We start from the raw sequence: 26,356 nt of genomic DNA, 5'->3' as shown, positions 1-26,356 counted from the left end.
TGAATAAACCTGGTTTTAACTTAACTAAAAATCCGCTGTGTCTAGGTACACGCTAACGTGTACACAAATAAAAAAGTTACTGTCTATTCGGTAGGCTTACACCGGTCACGGATTAAGAAAGAAATGAACGAATTGACTGGCCAGCTGTAGTTTGACTATTTACACATTTTCGCAGTCATTTTTTATTTGAGGGGATGTTCTTATATAAATCAAATAATTTAAAATTTTAGCCTCACAAGCCTAAACGATATAATTTCATGATTCTTTACAACAGTTCATTACCCGTAGCAAAAAATCAGTATACCTAATTTTAATTGTTGCATGAATATCCATATAATAAAAATAAAACAAATTCTAACTTCTTATAAAAGGTAGAAGGCTAAACGTTGCAGTATTGTTGATGTTTTAATTTAATCTCTAAAATGGTTTTATATAAAGTCACAATCAATTTAAGTGATATATTAAAGCGGCCGCAATGCAGCCTATAGTCAATAAGTTTTCTTTGTTAGTTATGTATATTTAATAGTTTTTATGTATAATGGGGTATTTTCCCCGTAAATAAAAATTATTAAAAACAATATTATAATATGTATGTAACTACAATATCTACAAATAGTTCCAATTTCAAACAAATCACACTTACTAAAATGATCACGGCTTGAAAAGAATCGGGAAATCCTACAGCAGGGCATCATATAAACATCAAATATTCAAGTAAACTCCTAAATATTATTAAGTCAATATACGTACCAATTTTTTTTTACTAAAATGATTTAGTCTTTATTGTTCACACTATCATCTTCATCGCTGGGGTCACCGTTAATTGTTATTATGATTGGGTTTATTTCGTTAATTTTATTTTCACGAATCCACCAATCCTTAATTAATTTTTCGCACTTGGATATATAGTTCCGCCATACTTCTGGAGTTGCAGTTGAAAGTGCTTCTCGCCAAGTTTCCCAAACCGCTTCGTCAGTATAACCACTAGGACCATAATATGGTTGTCGTAATATTGTTTTGCTGTTCCCCATATATTTTCGATGGGATTAAACTGGCAGTGGTGTGGTGGAAGATGTAAAACTTGATGCCCGTAACTTTCAATAACTTGAACCACCAGAAAGATTTTTGGTTTCGCATGTTCTTTTGCCAAACGTAACAACTCAGACTTTAATATAAGCTGTGGAATAGATATGCGTTCATTTGTTAGCCATTCTTTAATTTTATCTACATTCCACGAATTTGCTGGACTTTTGTTTAGTATTTCTGGATGGTAAGGCGCATTGTATAAAATAATTACGCTGGGCTTACTTAATCCGGGAAGAAGTTTTTCACGCAACTATTTCACAAACATTTCCGTGTTCATATTGTCATGATAGTCACTGTTTTTTATGTAGACGAAAATATTAAATTAGCACCTTTTATATATCCTGTCTTCCCTCCCGCGTGCAGAATTATATGTCGCTTCCCTTCTCCACTAGTATGCTTGATCGATTTTATGTTGTCATCTTACCATATTCTCTTGGTAGCACCCTTAGAAAATATCCATGTTTCGTCTAAATATACAAAAGTTTACTCTTTTTCTTTAAATTTGTTATATTTTCTCAGAAACTCAATTCTCTTGTGTACAACAGAACTGTTACGTAGGGATGTCCACGAGTTACTTCACGCAAAGATCCCTGGTTCGAAATCAAATTAAAGAAAATAACTTTCGTTTACAGAAAATTACCCCTATTAAAAATACGCAAGTGTAGCTTAAAATAAAGTTTTTATTTGGATGTTATCCGAAGAATGTTACAAACTCGACTGACTTAAAAACATAATATCCAATATCTACACATTCCTTAAAACAGCAATACATTCTTATCATAGGTTTCAATCTCAAGTGGGCTGGCTAGTACGCCCATCATCCCTTCACCTTAAAACAACGAAAAACAAACCATATGGCTCGCCGTATGTATAAAGCAGAAATATCTTTTAAACACGGACACTGCCATATTTTATAATGACTCGACATTCTCCCACCTTGGGGAATTTGACAAAATTTCTCAAAAAATACAGAGAGTCACGAAAAATTACAATAAAATATCAAATAAAGTGAAAAGTAAAATATATCAAAAACAAACAGAGTCATGAAAAAATCAAGTCAAGAAAATGTCACTTGAATCTTACAGGAGTTTTAACTACCCGGCCACTTCGCGTACATCTTTCATTTAAATCGGGTGCTCTGCTTTTTGTCACTCCCGCACTTATTTCACTTGATTCTTCCTCAGCCTGGAGCTGACAACCGTTCTCGTGAGGCACTGTCTCTGGAGCCGCATCCCGTAGGGTAATACCCTGGATATTCTCGCCAGCAGTAACTGCCTCCACGACTTCCACTGGGTAAAGCCTTTGCAACGGTCTCAGAAGTTGGCCTTGTGCCGTCGCAAGACGAACTAATCGCACCTGATTATCTCTACCGGGTAAAAGTTCAATAACTTTTCCTAAAGGCCACTGAAGGCGCTTGATGTTTTCGTTGCCTACTAAAACGACATCCCCGATAGACACTTTAGACACTTTCGTCTTCTTCGTTCCCGCTTTGAGTTGAGCCAGATATTCAGCACGAAATCTTTTTCGCAAATGACTTCTCAACTCTTGCAAACGGCGTATTTTGCGTGCGAGAGAATTCTGCTCTAGGAAATCACAATCCGGCAACTCGTAACTGACTTGCTCACGTAAAAACATACCTGGCGTCAACGCGGCTAACTCAGTAGGATCATCCGAAATATACGTCAATGGCCGCGAGTTGACTATACTCTCACAATCACACAACAATGTCAATAAGTCTTCATAATTGAGAGACGCTCGACCCAAAACTTTTCGCAAAAGTCCTTTCACAATACCTATTAATCGCTCCCAAAATCCACCCCACCATGCAGCTGTAGGGGGGTTGAAACGCCACTTAATACGTTGTGTAGAACTATATTCCGCGATCATGTTCCAGTCCAATTGCTTAAGCGCGTTCTCAAGTCCCGTAAAATTCGTTCCATTGTCACTATAAACCGTTCTCGGGCGTCCACGCCTGGCAACAAAGCGACGGAAAGCTTGAATAAATGCATTTGTTGACAAGGAGGTAACGAGTTCCAGATGAACTGCGCGATAAACGGCACAAGTGAACAAACAAATCCATGCCTTCTCGCCCGATTTCAAGTAAAGAGGCCCAGCTAAGTCCACCCCGGAAATCTCAAACACTGCAGCATCTCGAACTCTATCGGCCGGCAATGAAGGCGTTTGTACTTCGAACGATTTCCCATCTTGTCTCTTGCACACACCACATTCTTTTAAAATGGACCGCACAATCCGTCTACCCCCTAAAGTCCAATATTTTTCGCGGAGCAAACTAAGCAGTCCCTGTGTACCAACGTGACAAGAGTTTTTGTGTAAGCTCAAAATCAACTTGCGCACTATAAAATGTTCACCCGGAAGTAAGATAGGCAGACGAAAATCTTCCGTGTCAATTCTCTCGGTAACGCGAGTTTTTAAACGTATAAGTCCAAATTCATCGACAAACGTGTTTAGCGAGGAAATTCGTTTCGTATCTGAACCGAACGCTTCTTTCTGCACTAACTTCAACACAAACATTTCGGCTTTGTCGATTTCCTCCGCGACCAATTCGCCTGTAAGTTTTCCATTTGAATTTCTCGTATTGTAACAAAATCGTAGCGTCCAAGCCATCATTCTTAACAGTTTTGTGTACTGAGAAAAGTAACGCAGGTGCCAATCGTCGGACGTCATATTCAATAGTGACGAAATGGCTTTTTTCTTTTTCTCAGTGCCGACTTCTTCTTCATCAACCTCTACTTTTTGTTGGGGCCAATAATTTTCGTTTCTGTACAACCATTCCGGGCCCTCCCACCATCGAGATTCGAACAATTGCCGAACACCACAGCCTCTTGATGGAAGATCGGCAGGGTTGAGAGAACCAGGCACATATTTCCAACACTCAGCATTGGCTAAATTTCTAATCTCCTGAACTCTATTAAAAACAAAAACAGACCAGTCATCCTTACGTTGAATCCAAGAAAGAACCGTAGTGGAATCACTCCAAAAATAAGACTCAACATGCTGAGAAAATTGTCTTTTGACTGACTGATAAAGTCTAGCACCAATAGTGGCTGCCAACAGTTCCAATCTAGGTATAGAAATCTTCTTCAAAGGAGCCACACGACTCTTAGCTGCTATAAGAAAAATCGAAACACCATCATTCCGAAGAACTCTCAAAAACACTACGGCTGCATAAGCTTTCTTACTTGCATCTGAAAAGGTGTGCAAACTCCAATGGTCAGCTTCAATGGGCCCAGCCTGGATCCAACGTGGAATCTCAATACTCGACAGTTCAGGAAGATGAGTAACCCATTGACAAAATTCCTCAGCCATGTCATTCTCGACTGGTGCATCCCATCCCAGGCGCTTTTCCCAAAGTTTCTGCAGCAACAGTTTAGGGAACAGAGATACTGGACAGGTAAAACCAATAGGGTCAAATATACTCTGAGCTACAGAAAGCATCAGTCTCTTAGTTATGGGTTCTTTTCCGACCACTCCCTGAAAAATTTCACCATTGATTTTTAGTGTGTCTCTTGAGGAGTCCCAGAGAAGACCAAGAACAGGGACAACTGTTTTTGTACTACCAGAAGACTCCCACCCTCTCAAATCCATCTTAGCTTCCTCCATGATGGCAGTTGCTTCTGATACGAACTTTCTCAACTCATTCTCATCAGTAACACTAGTCACACAATTATCTACATAGAACCCAATCATAAGCCTTTCAATTGTATTTTTAGAGTACGGCATATCATTACAACACTTCTCCAGCGCCTTTATCAAATGAAATTCTATAGTAGCACCCAGAAGAAATGGACTACAGTTGACTCCAAAAACAACTCTCCTATGTCGAAATACAAATTCCTTTCCTTCATTGTTTACCCATAGGAACCTCAAAAAATCTCTGTCCTTCGAATGTACAGAAATTTGAAGAAAAGCCTTTCGAATATCCGACACAACACCTATTTTTTGTTGTCTGAACCGTAATAACACAGAAGGAATAAGTTCAATAAGATTAGGCCCTACCTCTAAACACTGGTTCAAAGAAGGGCGACCCTGTTCATGAGATGATGCATCAAAGACTGGCCTAATTTTCGTGGTTTCGCTAGTATTTTTAATAACGGGCCTGTGAGGCAAATAGTGCACACAATTATTCTCTTCGGGATTATTTACTATTTCGATCACACCCTCGTTCAACCACTCATTGAATATTAAATTATACGATTCAAACAAATTTGACTTTTTCAACTTATTTAAAGTAGTATCTAACCTTCTTCTAGCGACAACTAAATTATCTGAAATTAAAGGATGCTTGTTCAACCAAGGTAACATAACCTCATACCTACCTTCGTTGTCACATCGGATAGTCTCATAGAAAAAATTCTTAGCCTCCTTGGCCGCCACCTCTCGTGTCAATTTTTCTACAGGATCGGTTATCCCAATAATATCAAGCTCCCAGAGTTTCGCCACAGAAGAACTATCAACAAACAACGCAATCGACATCATAGATGTGCTGAAATTAGAAGCAACTGCCGGCACCTTGCCCATAAGAGTCCAACCTAACAAAGTTTCAACTGCTACAAGACCACACTGTAACTGATATTTCCTTCCTGTATACAATTTGCCTACAACATCAGCTCCTAACAAAACCTCAATTGGTGCTATATGTCCGACATCGCTGAGCGAAATATTCATGTCACTAAGTTCCTCAACCCAAGGGCCGTGATAAACAGGAGAGACATCTGCACAAATTTTTGGTTGATCTAAGGCATCAAATGAACAAGAGTAAGCTCCTTCACTCGCAGTTACCTTGTATAATTTATGTCGTTGTTCAGAAGTACTTTTACCGCCAAATAACGTATGTACGATATTTTCCGTTCCTTTAGCAGAAAAACCCATTTCTTGTGCGGTACGCTGTAAAATATATGTTCTCTGCGATCCAGTGTCAATAAGTGCCCTTACTTGTTTAGTACCATGTGCACTTCTTATGTTTACTCGCAGAGTTTGTAAAAAAACCTGTGTATTATTCAAATTCGCAAGCGTCTGATCCTCAGTCCTATTTTCTTCCGAGCGGCTGATACTTGAGGTCGATGTATCAATTTTGTTAACAGGTAAATCAGGACACATCAAAACAACATGGGATTTACAACACAAAATACAATTCAAACGTGCTCTACAGTTCTTCGAAGAATGTCGCACCTTCAAACATCGAAAACAGGCTTTCTTCTCTGACAATGTTCGTCGTTTCTGTTCCATAGACAATTTTTGTGCTTTAAAACAATTGATACTGTCATGCTGTCCTTCGCAAAAAATACACCTGTCAACCTCATAATTTACCAACCCAGCCGCGGTCGCTGATGGCTGATCAGTTCCTTGCTTTGGTAATTTTATATTCTTCTTTTCAACCAGGTTATTAGATTTACATTTATTTTCAGTCGATAAACCAAAACCTTCCGTTGCTAAATTAATTTTTTGTTCATTTTGAACTTCATTTTGTAGAAAACTCATTAGCCCACTTAATCTTGTCTCCAAAGTTGAAACTTCTGCATATTCTTCGACATTGTGCATGGATACGGAACCAGAAGGCCTTAAAAACTGTGAAGATCTATGCCATAGTCTGATCATATCCTCCGGTAAACATGACTCAATAAGGGGATACAATATTGCCGCATATTTGTCAGCAGTTATGCCTAAGGTCTCAAGTGAACGAAGTTGACTCTCTATCATATCATATAGTGCAGAAACATTACAAGAACTACTAGAAACTCGACTCAAAATTAACTTTAAGAGCTCCCTAATATATACTTCAATCTGGAGATCCTCTCTGCCAAACCTAGACTTCAAACTCTTTATAATTTTTGAGTAATTATCGGCTACTGCAGGAAAACTCTCCACTAAACGTCTGGCCTTACTACCGTCTACAGTGGCTTGTCTCAAATAAGCTATTTTGTCGTTTAAATCAATCGATGGATCATCATGCACTACTTTGAACTGCGACCAAAATGGAAGCCAATCTATCAAGTCCCCAGAATATTTCTTGAATTCGATTGGAGGTAACTTAAAACTGCGCTTACCTTTTATTGATGACTCTGAACTTACTAAACTGGGTCTGTCTTCGCATTTGTACTTCAGTTCATAGTAGCGTGTGCTGTATCTATCCTTTGCCTCCATCTCACTGATTAATTCTGCCTCGGAAGCCTTTTCGACCATAGCTTCAAACACCGCACTTTCCACGACACACAGCTCATTGTACTTAACTTGTAACAGTTCCCACTGTACACTAATTCGTTGCCAGGGTCGAGTGTCCACCGTTTCAGATAACAAATTGTCCAAAACATTAGCAGCTGTCGTAAAAGCAGTACGAAGCACTGTTCGGCGTTTTGTTTCTAATTCCAATGCCATATTTCTCGCTTACAAGGGTAACAACTTCGGCCGAGCCTCACGACAAACGAATTTATTCGCCGGAAAAAAGTTTACACTCAAATAAGCGGAAAAAACTAACTTTTAAGCACACCCGTATATATCCAAGTCCTTATCGCGGTCGCCAAAATGTTACGTAGGGATGTCCACGAGTTACTTCACGCAAAGATCCCTGGTTCGAAATCAAATTAAAGAAAATAACTTTCGTTTACAGAAAATTACCCCTATTAAAAATACGCAAGTGTAGCTTAAAATAAAGTTTTTATTTGGATGTTATCCGAAGAATGTTACAAACTCGACTGACTTAAAAACATAATATCCAATATCTACACATTCCTTAAAACAGCAATACATTCTTATCATAGGTTTCAATCTCAAGTGGGCTGGCTAGCACGCCCATCATCCCTTCACCTTAAAACAACGAAAAACAAACCATATGGCTCGCCGTATGTATAAAGCAGAAATATCTTTTAAACACGGACACTGCCATATTTTATAATGACTCGACAAGAACATCTTTCACAAAGCGCTTTTCTGTTATCCTCTTTTTTAAATTTGAATCCTATGTCATGTAGGACTTGCCATAAACTTGTTCTGCCGATGTCACCAAATTCCCCCTATTCTCATTTAAAAAAATTATCGATTACGTCATCACACCCAGATGGATGACGACACTAGTATGATATGTATGCCAAAATATAATTTAAAAACAAAAATCGGCCTCTTTCGGGATTTTCCCTAATGTCATCGGTTTACGAAATAACAAATTTATTCCTTTCATTTGCACCCTACTGTATATACGAGTAGATGCAAAATTTACTAAATGCATTAACATTATTTAGTGGTGGCCGCATATCGAAATAACTACTCTGTGATAGATCACATAATGGACTAATTAAACATCTAGGATCTAACAACATCACGAGAAAAACCAAATGCAAAATATACAAAACCCTGATAAAACCGGTCCTTATATATGGATCAGAGACATGGACACTGTCGAAAAGCGATGAGAACTTATTAGGTACGTTTGAACGAAAAATCCTCAGACACATATACAGGGTGTCTGCGTAACTTGAAACCATATGGGAAACTTTTTTAATATCAATTTTACGAAAAAAAGTCATTCTTTATAAAGTGCTCTGCCCAGTCTAAAACCTAAGATGCAATCATCAGATATCAAATTTTGTCAACAGTATACGAGGTATGTCAAAAAATATGAATTTCGGTCAAGAGCAAAGTACCTTTATATTTCAAAATATCAAAAAAATTTATTATGAAAAGTTATTTGTAATTAAAAACTATATTCAAATATGCAATAACAGCCTTCTACTTGAAAAAAAAAATTCTGAAATTTTCCTAAATTACCGAATCCGAACATCATTTTTATTTATTAGACATGTAATAACACTTTTATTAATAATTTTAGGAAAAAAGTTATTCTTCATAAAAATCTGTGCATGGTCTAAACCTCAAGATGCAACAATCAGTAACAAGTTTGTTAATTTTATACGAGGTGTGTCAAAGAAAGAAAGAATTTCTAAATTATTTCTAAATTCATATTATTTGACACACCTCGTATAAAATTAACAAACTTGGATAACTGATGGTTGCATCTTGAAGTTTAGACCATGCACAGATTTTTATGAAGAATACTTTTTTTCCTAAAATTATTAATAAAAGAGTTATTACATATCTAATAAATAAAAATGATGTTCGGAATCGGTAATTTAGGAAAATTTCATAATTTTTTTTTCAAGTAGAAGGCTGTTATTGCATATTTGAATATGGTTTTTAATTACAAATAACTTTTCATAATAAAATTTTGTGATATTTTGAAATATAAAGGTAGTTTGCTCTTGAGCGAAATTCATAGTTTTTGACACACCTCGTATACTGTTGACAAAATTTGATATCTGATGATTGCATCTTAGGTTTTAGACTATGCAGAGCATTTTATAAATAATGACTTTTTTCGTAAAATTGATATTAAAAAAGTTTCCCATATGGTTCCAAGTTACGCAGACACCCTGTATAAGGAAGTGAAAGAAAATGACGTATGGTGCAGAAGATATAATTTTTAACTATACGCAGAATACAACGAATCTGACGTCATAACATCCATAAAGATCGGACGCCTGCGCTGGATAGGCCATGTTGAACGGATGTTGGAGACCGAAACACCAAAACATATAATGAGGCAAACACCAGTAGGGAGAAGGTCAAAGGGAAGACCCAAACTTAGATACATGGAACAAGATCTGAAAACACTTGAGATTACCCACTGGAAGAACAAAGCAAGGAACAGAACAGAATGGAGGAAATTCTTAGAATAAGCCAGGACCCAAAAAGGGTTGTCGAGCTACTGATGATGATGATAGACCACATAACGAATTAGCTACTCTGCTCTAGACCGCATATCGAATCGGCACTAATCTACATATTTTTTCGTATTTAAAATATTACTTGCGGGTGAATCCTAATTGTTCTTTTATTCAAGGAAGTCTCTTCTAATTTAGTACATATTAAGTTTTTGCTAAGAAAGGTATTTCTAACAAGGGTGCATTGTATTTTATTATCCATCTTATTATTTTTCCTTAAGTTATCTTGTTTATTATATTTTAATCAAAAAATTACTAAAAATTTAATAATTAAATAGATATTGACCCTCTACGCACCCGAGATCTACGTTTAACTGGTATACCTAAAATATTACAATCGACCTGCCGCAGCCCGCATGCCGATTCGTTTGTTTCTTTATTAATCCCTAACCGTTGTAAGTCAACCGAATAGACAACTTTTTATTTGCGTACACGTTAGCGTGTACCTAGACACAGCGGATTTTTAGTTAAGTTAAAACCAGGTTTATTCATAATCCTCAAACCAGGAGAAATTAAATGTGTTAAGTTGAAAGTGAAAATGATTCTGGCCATGGTGTATATAGTGATGTTGAAAAAGTAACTATTCGTTACAAAGTACTCGTTACTTACGAATACCGAAAGTACCGATTACTATACAGAGAGGCAAATCGTTACTTTGATTACTCTGATTACTTTGTTACTTTGTACCAATCGTATCAGAGCGGGTAACGACTATTGTATCTACAACCAGTACACTTGATTACTTTCTATAAAAAAAATACCAATCGTATCCTAGCGAGTAACGGACGGGACCGGTATTTTACGAGTGTTATGGAATATCGTTATCGGTATGAAGCGTTTTAAGGGTGTGACAGAATACCTATACAAAATACCTTCCTACTGAGAAATACGATTCTCGATATGATTATCGCTACTCGAATACAAAAGTAACAAAAGTAATCATATAGTAATCAAAGTAACGAATACTGTAAATGATTACTTTATACAAAAGTAACGATTTATCCCTTAAACAGATCGGTGAAGGTCGTTGTTATATCGAAATACCTATACAAAATATCTACCTACTGAGAAATACGATTCTCGATATGATTACCGGTACTCAAATACAAAAGTAATCATAGTAATCCAAAGTAACGAATACTGTAACTGTAAATGATTACTTTATACAAAAGTAACGATTTGTAACGAATCCTCGAAAGTAACTATAATCAACATCACTACTATGAAAAATAATTCCTTTGCATTGCCCCTACAGTGTAGGCAACCACAACCGACGTTAATATCGTTTTTCTTTATAAAATTTTCAATTTTCATTATTTTCAATTAAAGCCAGTTTATTTATAATCCGCAAACGAGGAGCAATTAGGTGATATGGTTATTTATCAATTTTACGGCTTTTTATACCCAGAAAATGAAAATTTATTCGAAATCTCAACTTTTTATTTGGTTATATCTCGAAAACGGAAAATCCCCAAATGAAATTTCAAAGGAGGGATTACCTTTAAGTCAGGAGGAGTTATTTTGACTATGGTACATACTACTTTTAGCCTTACAGTTTAGGTTTACCAAAAGTGAAAATTATTCTGGCATTCCTTTGCCCCTACAGTATAGGCAACCAACATTAAAATCGTTTTTCCTTTATAACATTTTCAATTTTCACAATTTTCAATTAAAACCAGTTTATTCATATTCCGCAAACGAGGTGCAATTTTTTGATATGGTTATTTAGTGACTTTACGGCATTTTATACGCTGAAAATCGACATTTATTTTTAGCGCTGCGCCGAAATCTCCACTTTTGATTTGCTTATATCTCGAAAACGGAAACTCCGCAAATGAAATTTTGAATGGTGCAATTATCCGCAAACGAGGTGCAATTTTTTGAGCTATGGTAGAAGTCAAAATAACGACTTTGAAAAAACCGTTTCGCTAACTTTATGAAGACAGTTTTACATTATGCTATTTTCATGCTAGGCAAGAGCCATGCAAGACAGATCACGCTACTGCGCATGCCCACGCGCTATTTCCATGCAATTCCTGTGCTAGACGAAAAATTAAAACATGTTCTATTTTTAATGCTATTTTGATGCAAGTCCTGTCAAAATTCATGTTGCCAATATGACAAAATTTATAGTTTAGAAAAAAACCCAACCTTATTGTGTAAGTTGAAATGGTATTTATTGGATGTAATAATTTGTGGTTTATATTTGAATATATTTAATTATGGACTGAAGTTTTTAAGTGAAATATCTAAAGTTAATATTTTGATATATTTCTTCTATTGGCAACAATGAAAGTGGTATCTAAAATTGCACAGAAATAGCTCCGATGTAAAAAGGTCAGGGTAGGCAAGAGATATGCCATGCAAGACGGACTTGCATAGCATGAGACTTGCATAGCCTTGATGTAAAGCTGCTTTGACGCTTATTTAGTCTCTCCCTATTCATAGTCGGTACTCAAGAGGTACGATTAATTACAGGGACCCGATCCGTCAAATGTCCGTAAACTGCGCATGTGCGAGGCGACGGAGTTTGAATGTGTCAAACCCTGGTCAAACCACAGTATCATAGATAAGGGATAACAAATTTAACAGAATACATCACCCAATGTATTCTGTGTTAATACTGTGGTTCAACACTTCAACTGAAATTTTTAATTAATTAAGGTGCATTTAAGGGGGATCTTGTTTTGTAGTCGAAGGGTTATTATTGTACTTTAATCTTTGATATTGTTATGTGTTTGTATGTCTTTAAAAATCACAATATAGTAGTTTATTAATAAAAAATTTAAAATATGTATTGTGATTATTTACAAATTTAACTACAAAGATATTTTATTCATATAGGTACTCCTAATTAAAAAAAGTATTGTGATTATTCACTAATATAACTACCAGGATATTTCATTCATCTACCATTAATTCCCCTCTGCTATTAGAGGGTAGGTACTGCAAATTTGTAAGTGCTGCACAAACTTGAAAAATAAAGCGAAGTTAGAATATTACCATGAATTGAAAAACATTTAATTCTTCCGATTGCTTGTTCTACATGAATTCTTCCTCTGGTCACTGCCCCAATACAAGAAGTTACTTGTTCTTTAGTAAACTGTGGTACTATCCTTAACTGCAAGAATTAAATCACCAGGTCTCATTTGATGCACAATACCACCATCCTGGACATTTTTGTCTGATGTAAAAATTAGGAGCAAACAAACCTTTGAAACTATTTATGTGTTTATAAACCTATAAGTTGGTTTTTGATGTGCCAATAATGTTGGTTTTTGGTATGTCACTTCTGTACAATCCACAATAATATGTAAAAGTGCTTTAAACTATAGGTGAACATAATTTATTTTTAAGTTGTGATGGTATATTTTTTATTAGCTGGATGAACAAAGTTTCATGCATAACGATTAACAATGTATACATAATATTTGCAATAGTCCCTCTACTGCAGCCAGGTACGTCTGCAACAAATTTAAACGTAATTGCATCAATGTCATGAATAATTTTATTGATCTTATTTAAAGTTATACATACTTCTTTAGGTTGATTGGGGAAAATGTTGAGAATGAATTTTTATAAAAACGACAGCATGAAGTACATGCACTCGAGCACAGTATAAAGTTAGTTGCTAAATCTTTCAAGTTACGTATATATCAATACAAATAAAGTGTGAAAAAGATATTTATATCAGTGTTTTTAGTAAATATATTTCTTGATAATTTTTGGTCTTTGGATTTGTCTTCTTCGGGAATATGATAAGTATTAAAATATGATGAAAAGAAAATTAAAAACAATATTAATATTACTTGTAAAATCTGTCAAAATAATTCATTTTCTTATCAATTTTACAGGCATAACACACTGACTTACACGGTGGTCATAATTCATAACTATAGTCAAGCAATGTTGGCCGCTGTTATATTTTGGATAACATATGTTGGTGACTGCTTAGGAACGTCTTATGTTGTTGTTTTGCCTTACTTTTTTTTAATTTTTGGTATTTTAATAAAAAAATTTGGTAAGAAATAAGTATTAAAATTAGTTTAATATTTAAATAAAATACAAATAAACTGTTTAAAATATGTTTATTTCATTGAAATCATATAATAGAAGTATAACTTCTTATTTGCGTACAAAATACAACACATTCTTTTTTTTTTTTTTGTTAAAACTGATATTTCACCCATCCATGATCCATGATAATATTCTAACTGAATATTACTTAGCATATTAAATATTAAACAATATTTCAATATACAGTAGTTGTTATTTCCATGTACACTTTCACTAAATTGTGATCGTTCTTGATATGCTGAAATGGAAATCTATACTAGAATACTATGCTGGAACAACGTTGTAACTGCATTTTATAGTTATCAAAAAAGACAATAATGCGTTATTATTGTACCTGTGATATATTTTTTTATAGACACAATCATATCATATTGCTTTCAATTTTATAAATTACACAAAATCAAGGATTTTACAGACAAGATAGTACTACTGCATTTCTTCAGCATCTTCACCAGTCCTATTTGAAAATATGGTGAGAAGATTTTCTTTATCTTCTTTATAAAAATAGCAGGAACATAAAATGAGTAGTTTTACGCCCTTCAGCAGATTTCCTAAAAATATGGTGTCATTATACCCTAAATTTACAATTTTAGATATTTTAGTACTTACAATATCAATGATAACCATTCGCGTACCCAACACATTACCATTTTATAGAAATTAAATAATAATAACCTACAAGCAATATAAATATGTATTCCATTTTTACAAACAAAAATAAAACTTGACGTCTATCAAATGTCACAAATACCACGTGTGAATTTAACTGACACTGACAGTTGACGGATCGGGTCCCTGTAATTAATCGTACCTGTGGACCGATTCAAGTTCGGCAAAGCGACCCCATAGAGGTATATATTGACATAGAGAGAGTGTCATTCAAAGCGAAGTGACGACACCATCTTTTTTCTTTGGATTAGTGCTGTTTCACTCTTACGCATATTAATCTGCGACAGTTGGCCTCCTCTTCCGTGCCTATTATCACACCTTAATGTCATCTTAGTTTCTCGGTACAATGTGCTAGAAAGAGATAGCGCAAACCAGTCGAAGAGATCTTGTCGTCAGGACGCGCGGAGTGAAGGCTCACTCTATGTTAATATATACCTCTATGAGCGACCCCTATTTCTACGCTCTGCAACTTTGTTCGCACTTTTAATTATATTGGCCAATTATATTAGTCCTGGTTACTGGATAATTGTCAAGGCCATAGCCCAAAAAAATAAAAAGAAGAAAAAATAAGATTCAGGTTATGCTATCTAAACGTAAACAATTGTATGTAGTAAATAAAATTAGTTATTAAAATGCAGTACTGCAAGCAAAATATAATTATTTAAATTTACCTTTATATAAAATTGCATATCATATCAATATTGTGGAGCAATATATAATTTTTCTCCTTCAATGACAGAAGGTATTAAATATACGTCAATTTGACAATTTCAGAATTATTTAAGATAGTTGCAATATTGCTCCGCGACTCGCGCACGGTCGTTTCTCGTTTCCCTTCCAAGTACTTGCACACCGCGAATAAGATCAACGCGAAACAATTACGTTCGTTATCCGACGGTTTGCTATTCTGTAAGCTCATTCGGGAAGAACCGGAGAAGCAGATCACGAAGCCGATTACGATTAACTTTTGGCTTGCGTTTCGTTTCGCTTTCGATAATGATTGGTCGATCATTTTCACGTGGTACACAAGCGCAAGCGCTAAGCGGATTGTTCGTTGTTGTTGATTCCACAAGAATTCTGTGTTTTTTGTTGATAATGAATTCGTGATGCTCTTACACCATATCTTCCGTAAGTTCCTGTAGCTCATCAAAAAGGAATCGAACTAGTTCTTTACTTAAGCGAAAAATATCAATAAACCTTATATCTGTTAAACCAAATGGGTCACTTCTATCTCGAAGGAACCCGCTTTCCTCTCGCGTTAACCGTAGATGGTTTCTTCGCGAGTTTTCCATAATATAGAACAAATTGCACCGGCAACATTTTTATTAAAATATAATAAAAATATAGTTATTCAAGGAAATAATCCAATCAAACTTATGATTATAAGGCAATAAGGTTATATAAATACGTCATGTAACTGCTAGTTACTCTTCTTCTTTCTTTAATTCTTCTTTTTTTTACTCCCTGCACGTATATGGGAGAGATTAAATATCCAGCACGCAAGGGAGAGATTAAATGTCCAGCAAACGACGGCAATGTTGCCAGATTCCTTTTAGCGGGAATTTTAAAATTTTATTCGCAAAATTAAATTCCAGCAGAGGGCGCTCAACATTTCAAAGATGGACGATAAATCTAGGAAAACAAATCATTTTGTCATTTGATCTCATAGGTCTAAAACGTTAAATTAAAACAATTTATACGAGTGTTTTGCCAAAGTGAAAGTTGGAGTACGTTCTTCAAAGTTTATTTGTTTGTGGTTCGAATTTATATAAGGTAAGCGATTCACAAACCTGAATAAAAATAAGATTAAATGTTTGTTGTTTTGCAGTATGTCTGAAGCACGGGAAGTAAAATTGACTTTATCCCAGTTATTTATGTGGTTGCAAGGCCGGCAGAGATCTTTGGTTGAGGGTGAGGCAGTTTTTGATGCTGGTCACATAATATTTTGCAAACTAAAAAAGCAAGATGCCCTGGAAGTGGTTGCATTATGTGTGCAAACATCCAGCATAAACACTCTGCCTCATGAAATATCGATAAAAATTCCGTGTGAAGAAGATTTAACAACATGGAGCTGTAAGTGTTCATGCAAGGCTGGTGAATCAGGATGCTGTAAACATGTGGTGGCAACTTTAATTTACATAAATCGGTAAATATTATTATTGATCATAGGTATTGAATTATTGATTGTATATTATTATTATATATTTATACAGGAAGAGCAAATTAGAATTCTGTAGCCCAACTGAACTGGAGCAAGCTTGGGGCGTTAATAAGCCCCTGATAAAAGAAACTTATCAAGGGGAGAGACTGGTCGACTTTGTACGGAAGAAACAGTATTCTCCAAATATCTCCAATCTTGATACCAGTAGAAAGAACTTTAAGCTTTTGAGTGAATGTAAGTTTAAATTTGTTTTATTTATTTCAATGCTATGCGGGAACAATGTGAATGCCAAATCAGATTTTGTCCACAAATTGAAAAAAGTTATACATATTATCACATTATAAGTGACCATTTTGAAAAAAGGAATCTTTATAAGAGTAATATGATAGACTATAGGATGCATAGAGTAAAAACACATAATATGAACTGCTAACTGCAAAAAGGGGACTTCCAACAAATTTTCATAAAATCACTTTTTGTTATTTTTGCGTTCTTTACACGTAAACACATTGTTTTCAACAAAAAGGAGACTTCTGCGTCTATTCTAAATATATTGAAAATGCGGCTAAAATTTCTCTAACTGCAAAAAGTGGACTTTTACAGGAGAAATATAATGAAAAATAACCGAAGAAGTGATAGTTTTGCCTTCACAACGTGAGTTTACTCTGAAACTCACCCATTAATGTCATCCACAGTTGAAAACATTAGAAAAATGCTCAGATTCATCGATGATAGCAATATCTCATTTTGGAGGGAAATAACAGAATGGCCCACTGTTCAACAAGTTGATAATTAATACTATGGACTATTTTCTATTCCTTTCTTTATATTACGTGTTGATAATGGTAAATAAGGGTGTTTTCTGGCAAGTAGTGTTGATCTAATTGAATTATTTCTAATAATTTTCATTTTTATTAAAGTTAACTGCAAAAAGGGGACTTTTACACAACATTAAAATGTGAATAATATACAATTATAATTAAAATTATTTACAACTTATTTACATAATTATGTATAAAGCTATATTGAACATGTATACCAAGTTTTCCGTTTCTAAGAGATTTGGTTACATAATTATTTAGTTTTTACCTTCTCCTGTAAAATTTGCTTTTATGCAGATGTCCCCTTTTTGCAGTTAGCAGTTCATATACAGTCTGCAGTACATTATTTTGCACTTGATGATGTTGTATAGAAAACCCACATATGAAACTATTGGAACAACGTTGTTCCAGCATAGCACTCATTTAATTGCAAATTTACAATCTAATCCACACTAACATTTAGAGTAATATAATAATACCTTGGATTTTATTGGAAATACAAGATTGTAGGATGAAATGTTTAATAGATGACTTGCTGATAATGGCTGATCTTGCATGTGGTGCCCATCAGGAGGGTTTGCATAGTATATTTTGTAGCAGGGTAGTTTTATAATGGTTTCTTTGGTTGCATGGCTTTTGAGACTAAAAGAATATTGGAATTTCTATCAAAAGATGGAAAACATTGTGAAGCAAAAAGAGATGAAACTAGTAGAGGTAGAAATTGTCGATATAAATAAACATATAAAATAACATTATATTACATAGTTTTCCACCTTAAGACATATTGGAGGAGTATGAGAACTGTCAGTGTGACAGGAGAATTTTATAAAAATACTCCTGTCACAGACATCTAAAGGTGGAAAACTATGTACTGTAATGTTTTTTTTATTATTAATGGCTTTGCCATAGCCAATTAGCCAGACTATTTGTTTTTTTTTGTATGGTATTACAATAACAATTTTAAGTTAATATCTAAGCCTACTTATTATCTAAATTTACAGGGTGTTATAATATATGAATGGATACATTTTTAATTTTATTATCTGTTATTACTGTAATGTTAAATTATACATTTATATTGATAATTTCCACCTCTACTAGTTTCATCTCATTTTATTTCACAATGTATTGTTTTCCATCTTTTGCTTTATTTTGGCACTCATTACTGTATATACAGTGAGGAGCATGCTAATAACCGGCAAAATAACGCAAAAGATGGAAAACATACTAAGTTGTGAGGTAAAAAGAAATAAAACTAGTGAAGGTGTGAGGTTTAGTGATCTATATACTTACATTCTATTTATTGTTTCCCACCTTTAGACGTATCAGAGGAGTATGTCAACTAAAACTGTCACTATCACAGAGACAGTTGCCAAACTCATCCGATACGTTAAAGTCCACATCATTAAGTTTTAAAAATGTATTTGATGTCTAATTTACACGCTTTTTATTTCTAGATTGCAAATCTAATTCCCCACTGCATCAAATTAAAAATAGCAAAAGGAAGGATGACTTTTTCAGTTACGACATAATAAAAAACAATTTAATGTGCAGTCAATCAATAGTCAGGGGTAAAGATGTTGATTGCAATAGTAACTTTTATTAAGTAAGGTTGTATTAAATATTGAAGAGGCCGAAGAATTATACTTTGCCACTTTAAGCCAAAGTGGTAGCAAATGGTTAGATGAAAGAAGATGTAGAATAACAGGATCTATTTGCTACCAGATATACACATATGCTTTCAATAGTAATCCTAACTGGGAACAAAAAGTAAAATCCATATTTTATTCCACATTTAGGGGAAATGCAAATACAAGGTATGGAACAGAGCAGGAAGTGAATGCCTTAAAGTTATATAATGAGGTCCATGATTGTGCAGCAAAAAAGGGAGGCTTCATTGTTAACCCTCAAGTACCATGGGTCGGATTCAGTCCTGATGCCTTGTTAGACGAAGATAACAAAGTAACACGTCTAATAGAGATCAAATGCCCCATATTGGGAAAATCAAAATCAGTACTAAGTATTGTAAGACAATTAAGTTATATAAAAATTATCAATGGTCAATTACAATTAAATAAAAAACATCAATATTATGCACAGGTACAATTAGGAATGGGCATTTTAGGAATAAAAGATTGTGATTTATTTATTTATTGTTCCTATGACAAATCATTTTTTACCTTACCAATAAAGTTTGATGAAGAATTTGTCACAAAAATGTTAACAATTTTAAAAGAGGTTTATTTTGAAAAAATTGTAAAATACTTGGAAATACATAATCATTGATATTAAAAGTTGTTTTTGTTTAAAATAGGATTAGATATTTTTCCTCCTCCTAAGTGCTTTCTCTATTGAGGTTGGCGATCGATCACCATGGCAAATTTTTCTCTGTTGTGGGCTTGATCAATTAAGTCATTTCCTGTTGTGTGGGTCCAATCTGTGATGTTTCATAGCCAAGATTTTTCCTTTCTTCCCATACCCCTCTTACTTTGATCTTGACTTCTAATATCTGGAGCTGCTCAAATTCCCTATGGAGCATTATGTGTCCTAGATATGATGTCTTTCTAATTTTGATAGTATTGACCAGATAAGGATGTGTGCTCATTCTTTTCAGTACTTCTTCTTTTGTAAAAAAAAAACAAAATCCTTTATAAAAGGTATATTTGTTAAAATTCCTATACAGGGCTAAAGAAATAATTTTCAATCGGTTGACCGATCATCATCAGTGTCTGCTCAGAATTCAACATGCTAACCACCAAAATAAAAAATATTTGGGTAAAAACTCTTTACAAATAATCCGTCATAGGGATTTAGATAATTGATGTGAATTTAAACATGGATGTTTAAAATATCCAATGTTTCATGCTCGAGGTACCATTGAGTCCAAATTTGTCATGATGTGAACAAGTCAAATTTGGGCTCAATGGTACCTTGAGCATGAAACATTGGATATTTTAAACATTCACATATAATTCACATCAATTATCTAAATCCCTATGACAGATTATTTGTAAAGGGTTTTTACCCAAATATTTTTTACTTTGGTGGTTAGCATGTTGAATTCTGAGCAAACACTAATGATTATCGGTCAACCGATTGAAAACTAGTTCTGTTCTTAGATGTAGCCCTGTATAGGGATTTTAACAAATATACCTTTTATAAAGGATTTTGTTTTTTGTAATAAATGGTATACAGCCAACTATAGGAATTTTTTCCTCGTGGATCTTCTTTTGTAGTTCTGCAGGTCCAGCTTATTCTTAACATTCAGCAGTACATCCACATGTCACAAGTATTCAATGTGTTGACATCATATTATTTAATGCCCGGGGCTCACAGCCAAATAGGAATAGAGACAACTAAGTGTTCTCAATCTCAATCATGGTAAAAGGTAAGTAGCTATTTCATTAGTAATTTGTAAGAAAAAATGAGCTGTGTCAAAAATTATTTATTTCAAACATGGTATACATTTGAAAATTTGAATGGATCCGCCGAATAATGTAAGCACCATATCACTTGTTTTAAAGAAACAGAAAAAAAAGTTTTAAAATTATAACAATGCTAAACTTATACATTTTAAAGGTTTCATACAGTTTGTAAATACAAATTACAAATTGTATTACTCACCATTATCACAATTTTAAAACTTTTTCTTCGACTTCTCAAAAACATTGTGGTGCTTACAACATACTAGGCTTACATCATACCCATTCAATTCTTTTAAAATAACATGTAAATTAAATGTAAAACTATACACTATTTTAATACGTAGGTACAGTATTTATTATAGTAGGTACATTAAAATTATTAACTTATATTATTCAACGAGCATGTAATGATGGCTATTACTCACACTAATGAAGTTTGCAACACGAGCAGTAGGCAAGTGTCTTAATTAATCAGAGTGAGAAATAGCCATTACATGCAAGTAGAATACTATACTTTTTCCACGACCTTTTTTTATTTTATTTACTAAAATATAATTATCAACTATCGAGATTAAAATTATAATTTACACAAACTTTATTTACCAATACAGATAATTGGTTGCTTACTGTTAACAAAAATGCTGTCTTAATTATGTATTGTAAACAATATAAGAAATAGTCAATTCAAGTTATATTCATTTCCTAAAAATTATAGGTACAAATTTGTACCTACTGTCATTGTAATACATAGGAAATGGCTATTATTGGTGGACATATTTTATAAAGTTATAATGTACATTTATATTTAACTATTTATAACATAATAATATAATATGTAACTTTATACAATAGACACAATATCAGTTTTAAATTCCAATAAACACAGCAAATACGCTAATGTCTCGTTTATGTATTTATTTATTCACTAAGTAACAACAGTAACTAGTACTGAGCTGGTATCTGATGTTAGTTGCGTCACCTGAACAATACCAAAGTCTCTTACAATATTCTCTCTCCTGCTTTTCGTAAGTATAACTAATGTCTATTTGTTTGTTATGATTCCTTATTTACTTAATACAACCGTGAATTGTTAACAACAACTTTCTGTCTACTTTGCGGTTTTTCGGTATGCAGCCTAGTTACATAGATATTAAATGCCCCTGTTAAGTATAATCAAAACATTGACTAAGATTGTTATTGTAATATTGTTATTTGAGACTTTAAAAATTAAACTGATCTATTATTTACTAGTGGATTAAATACCCTTATTTTATGGATGCTTATTTAAATCCCTTTACACTATCATTGAAAATGATAAACATCAAAATTCATAATAGTAAACAAGGTATAAAAGTAAAAAATATACCGACCCAGTGTTATAATTAACAATTATTTAAACGTTTTTCGAAGTTAATTATTGATATAAATTACAATAATCATTGTTATAAATAAACAAGTTAAATAATTTTATTTGCAGTTTATATAAGACTAATATTAAACGTGACATTCACCACTTGAACCTAACTTGAGCCGGTGAGTAATGAACTATTACTCATGGGTAAAGTAATGGGTGTTACTATCTATTCAAAAATAGTGAATAATGAGGATATTATTGAACGGTCATAGAAAAAAGAATTACATTACAGTCAATTACATTAAAGACATTAAAATTTATTTTTACTTAAAATAGAGCTAGAGATGTTTATAATGGCACAAATTATTTTTAAAATGTCATCACAATATGGCAAAAGGTAAGTACCAATTTGTTCTTTCATAATTTTAAATACCTTTATCCTCTGAATTGCACGTTCAACATGTACCCTAGCCCTTGCAATTTCAGCTGTCTGAACTGATTCTTGTTTAGACAGTTGCTGTTTTTTTTTTAAGAAGGGAGGTCTTATTAATTTGACCAAATGTTCTTGACACTCCTTTTCGATCAAAAATCCCTTGTCCACCATAACTGCATCATTAGGGTCTAATTTTAATAAAACTTTTTCATTTAAAAATATACGTTTATCGGATGCCCTACCTCCGTAACAAGGACTCAAATAGGATATTAACCCCGATGGAGTTATACCTATTAGGGTTTTTATCGTATGTGTCTTTTTATAGTGTGAATATGTCTTAATGCGATATTGCAATGATTTGCTTTTTTGCACTGGTATTTCAGTGCAATCAAGGATAACTCGTGTATTTTTAAATTTATTAAAGCAAATTGGCAAATTTTCTACTATTTCTTCTTTTGTAGCCCAATATATGGCACATTCTAAAGCAGAAGAGAGAACTTGTGCCATTCTGTAAAAGATTTTTCTACAATTATTAAGTTGTATGTCTAAGAGAGTACTTATACATATAAATGATAAATTTAATTTTAATTTCATTAAAACTAGCAAAACTTCCACTTGCAAATTCTTTACAACAATACCATTGTCACTTACAGTGTTTAAGACACACATACAAATTAATTCAAAAGTGTCTATATTGACACCTGTGAAAGCAACCATTTTTTTATCTGTATTGATAAAGGGTAGCAAATCATATTTCGATTTCTCCTTGCAGCTTGCTGTTTGTGTAGATTTGTCGTAAGATTTAAATATGTTTTGTGGAGTTGTAACACTACAGCCAGACTCAGGATCATATTGACTAGTACTACAGCCAGGCTCGGGATCATAGTGACTAGTACTACAGCCAGGCTCGGGATCATAGTGACTAGTACTACAGCCAGGCTCGGGATCATAGTGACTTGCAGCACTTATCTTGGCAGGCACAGGATCTTGATTTAATCTAAAATTTAAAGCACAATTAGAGAAGTACAATATTATTTATTTATTACGTGTTTATTCAATTTGTTTACTCTCAAAACGTTCAAGTAATGGCACAGGTACTTTTACTTCAATAATGACATATTGTTAATCTTCATCGGATGGGCCTCAAAATATTACACAAAAGATGGGCTGGGGTCTGAACCGATCCCATTCTGATAATGCGTGAACTATGCATATATATGAAAAAACAAACTGTAACAATAACACTATATTTTTATAGTATTGAACATTTATTAGACTAAATTATACACATTACTACAAAATATATTCTACTGAGTGATACTAATGGACTAAATAACAACTACATACTATTTGTACAATGTACAGAAACTATCTCTGATTTCGCGGGTTGTAGGCATACAAAATTATTACACTTTACGCATATTTTACTTGTTTTTCTGTTATTGCCTCTACAATACAAATGGCACCGCTCCCTTGCATTTTTTTGTTCTATCTGAGCTCAGTAATATCCACAAGCTCTCGGAATATGTCTGCAATATGACGCTTTTAAATGTTTCTAACCGAATCGTAACTGTTAAATGTTTTTGTATGCATGATTTTTTATCAATAAAATATATAAACTACAGATAGACAGAAGAGTGCCGATTAAAAATTAAGATCTATAAAGTAACAGCCAAAAATTGTGATTTGGGGACAAAATAGACCCCGGCCAGTCTGATGAAGGTTAATCAGAGAACAATAGAAAATACTTATCGAAAGTACATGCCGTCCCATTCATGCTATAATCATGAATGTGCAAATGATCACATTTTGAGTTAGTAGTTGATCCGAATGTATAATATTCCATATCTATTTTATGGCAAAATACTGAAAGTGCAAAAAGCTTTTAGAAAAGCAAAAATTTTATCCCAGTTTTAATATTTGTCTTGCATATTTAAATGCATGTAATGTATTCGCTTGTTAATGCATTTTTCTCGAAACTCTAAAATTGAACATTTGTAGTTTTAGCAGTAAGGGGCCAATACTATCCTTATGAGATATTTTAATAACAGGTAAAATATTAGTGCCAAAATTCCATACCACTAAGATGTCTTATGTGTTAAAGACAACTCATTTATGTTTCATCTGTATGCATTCATTAAAACTTGATGCTAATTACTGATTTGATTTTACCTTTTTTTAATAAAGTAGAAATTATCAATATTTCAAATACTTGAATCTGCGATAATCATATTTTAATGTAAGGAATTCTTACAATGCTATCATATTAAGCCATTGATATGTTTGCTCAATTTATTTATAAAAAAACGAAAAATCAAGCTTGCCATTAATGTTACTGTGCTTGATGTACACAGTCCAGCAAATAAATCTGATGCATGATAATCTCACAGTGTATTTTGCAAGATATACATTGTACCTACTACATTTTAATTATTTATTTAATTTTGGACTCACTTAAAAATTATTAAAAAAAATACTATGTTTAATACAAACCTTATGCCTGGTTGCACCAACAAATCTTAAGCTCCAGCTCAGCTTTTAGATAGGGCCGCTTTAACTCTCACTTACGTTGTACCATAATTTTCAATTATTATCTAAACAATCCATTATGGCAAGCTTAAAATTGTTCTAAGACTCAATGGTACAACGCGTATGTTTCGTAAGCTGAGCTTAAAGCAAAGCTAAAGATTAGTTGGTGTAACCAGGCATTAAATTAACAAAATGTGAGGTTAGTTTATGTTATCAATAATTTATTATGTTAATGTTATGTACTATTTACACTTGACTTACATGATAGGACTGTTTGATTCTGTATCAATTCTTTCCCTTGGAGCCTTACGTTTTCTACAAATAACTTCATGAGACCTTTGGGGCAATTTAGCGGATGGAACAGCATTTTTCTTCAGTCTTTTCAATTTAGTTTGAGGTGTTACTAAAAAGTAAATTAAGTCTAAATATATTAAAATATAAATAATATTTTAATCAACACTTACTTGGAAAGTAATCGTTTTCAGTAAAATGTAAACTACACACTGTCATGCCCTTGGTTATAGGTTTGTCGATTCGCAAAACACCTTGCCAAAGTTTTCTCATATTCTCGTCCAACGGAAACCTATGTAAGGAAATTTGTGAATTCCAATAGGATGAACATTGAGGAACACTACAATAACTTTTTGAAGTCGAAGTCATTGTTAATTACAATATAAAACAGCAACAAATTTGTACACAAATTAATGGCAAACTCAATGTTTTCCTAGAGTTGATGCTTTTGAAATTTGCCACCAGGCGTCGCCCACTTTGCGGTTCCTCGCCAATAGCAGTTTGGTTTTAAATTTGACAGTTCTGTTTTCTCAAGTCAAAAATCTTAACCTAACTTTTACAAGTGTTTAGGATTATTATTATTTTATTTACATGTAAATTGAAACAATAAATATTGTGCTGTCATAATTTCAAACTCATTATGCTACAGTCTTTTCCAGTTGATAAAATTGCAATTCAAAAACTTTTAGGTAGGTACGTGTAACTTCCACATTATTAT

The 26,356-nt window shown here is 33.5% G+C and overlaps 4 protein-coding genes across 4 annotated transcripts in view; 1 reads left to right on the top strand and 3 right to left on the bottom strand.

Moving 5' to 3' along the window:
• Positions 1 to 26,356, bottom strand: part of LOC126889719 (uncharacterized) — a 632,478-nt gene that overhangs the window by 369,588 nt on the left and 236,534 nt on the right. The gene's annotated exons all lie outside the window — the stretch shown is intronic.
• On the bottom strand, positions 774 to 7,479 carry LOC126889401 (uncharacterized). Its single transcript, XM_050657659.1, has 2 exons — positions 4,679 to 7,479; positions 774 to 984 (listed from the first exon to the last, which is right to left on the bottom strand). Exons 1-2 carry the CDS (start codon positions 7,477 to 7,479, stop codon positions 774 to 776), a joined length of 3,012 nt encoding a protein of 1,003 aa, XP_050513616.1.
• Positions 16,215 to 19,257, top strand: LOC126889721 (uncharacterized). The gene is made up of 4 exons (XM_050658268.1): positions 16,215 to 16,397; positions 16,453 to 16,770; positions 16,838 to 17,019; positions 19,064 to 19,257. Exons 2-4 carry the CDS (start codon positions 16,454 to 16,456, stop codon positions 19,210 to 19,212), a joined length of 648 nt encoding a protein of 215 aa, XP_050514225.1. The 5' UTR covers positions 16,215 to 16,397; position 16,453; the 3' UTR covers positions 19,213 to 19,257.
• Positions 21,037 to 26,337, bottom strand: LOC126889718 (uncharacterized). Its single transcript, XM_050658251.1, has 3 exons — positions 25,812 to 26,337; positions 25,609 to 25,750; positions 21,037 to 23,815 (listed from the first exon to the last, which is right to left on the bottom strand). The coding sequence occupies exons 1-3, from the start codon at positions 26,005 to 26,007 to the stop codon at positions 22,696 to 22,698; spliced, it is 1,458 nt and encodes a 485-aa protein (XP_050514208.1). The 5' UTR covers positions 26,008 to 26,337; the 3' UTR covers positions 21,037 to 22,695.

This window comes from Diabrotica virgifera, chromosome 8 (assembly GCF_917563875.1).
Source record: "Diabrotica virgifera virgifera chromosome 8, PGI_DIABVI_V3a".
In the NCBI taxonomy this organism is placed as follows: Eukaryota; Metazoa; Arthropoda; class Insecta; order Coleoptera; family Chrysomelidae; genus Diabrotica; species Diabrotica virgifera.
This window is presented reverse-complemented; position numbering and strand designations above follow the sequence as displayed.

Excerpts from the sequence above, each read along its gene's own strand:
- LOC126889721 (XM_050658268.1), top strand. The coding sequence starts at position 16,454 with ATGTCTGAAGCACGGGAAGTAAAATTGACTTTATCCCAGTTATTTATG. Across the intron at positions 16,771-16,837 it reads ACTTTAATTTACATAAATCG|GAAGAGCAAATTAGAATTCT; the intron begins GTAAATATTATT and ends ATATTTATACAG. Across the intron at positions 17,020-19,063 it reads CTTTAAGCTTTTGAGTGAAT|ATTGCAAATCTAATTCCCCA; the intron begins GTAAGTTTAAAT and ends TTTTATTTCTAG.
- LOC126889718 (XM_050658251.1), bottom strand. The coding sequence starts at position 26,007 with ATGACTTCGACTTCAAAAAGTTATTGTAGTGTTCCTCAATGTTCATCC. Across the intron at positions 25,751-25,811 it reads TGAAAACGATTACTTTCCAA|TAACACCTCAAACTAAATTG; the intron begins GTAAGTGTTGAT and ends TTTACTTTTTAG. Across the intron at positions 23,816-25,608 it reads GAATCAAACAGTCCTATCAT|ATTAAATCAAGATCCTGTGC; the intron begins GTAAGTCAAGTG and ends TTTAAATTTTAG.
- LOC126889401 (XM_050657659.1), bottom strand. The coding sequence starts at position 7,479 with ATGGCATTGGAATTAGAAACAAAACGCCGAACAGTGCTTCGTACTGCT. Across the intron at positions 985-4,678 it reads GCTAAGATGGATTTGAGAGG|TGGTTATACTGACGAAGCGG; the intron begins GTGGGAGTCTTC and ends TTATGGTCCTAG.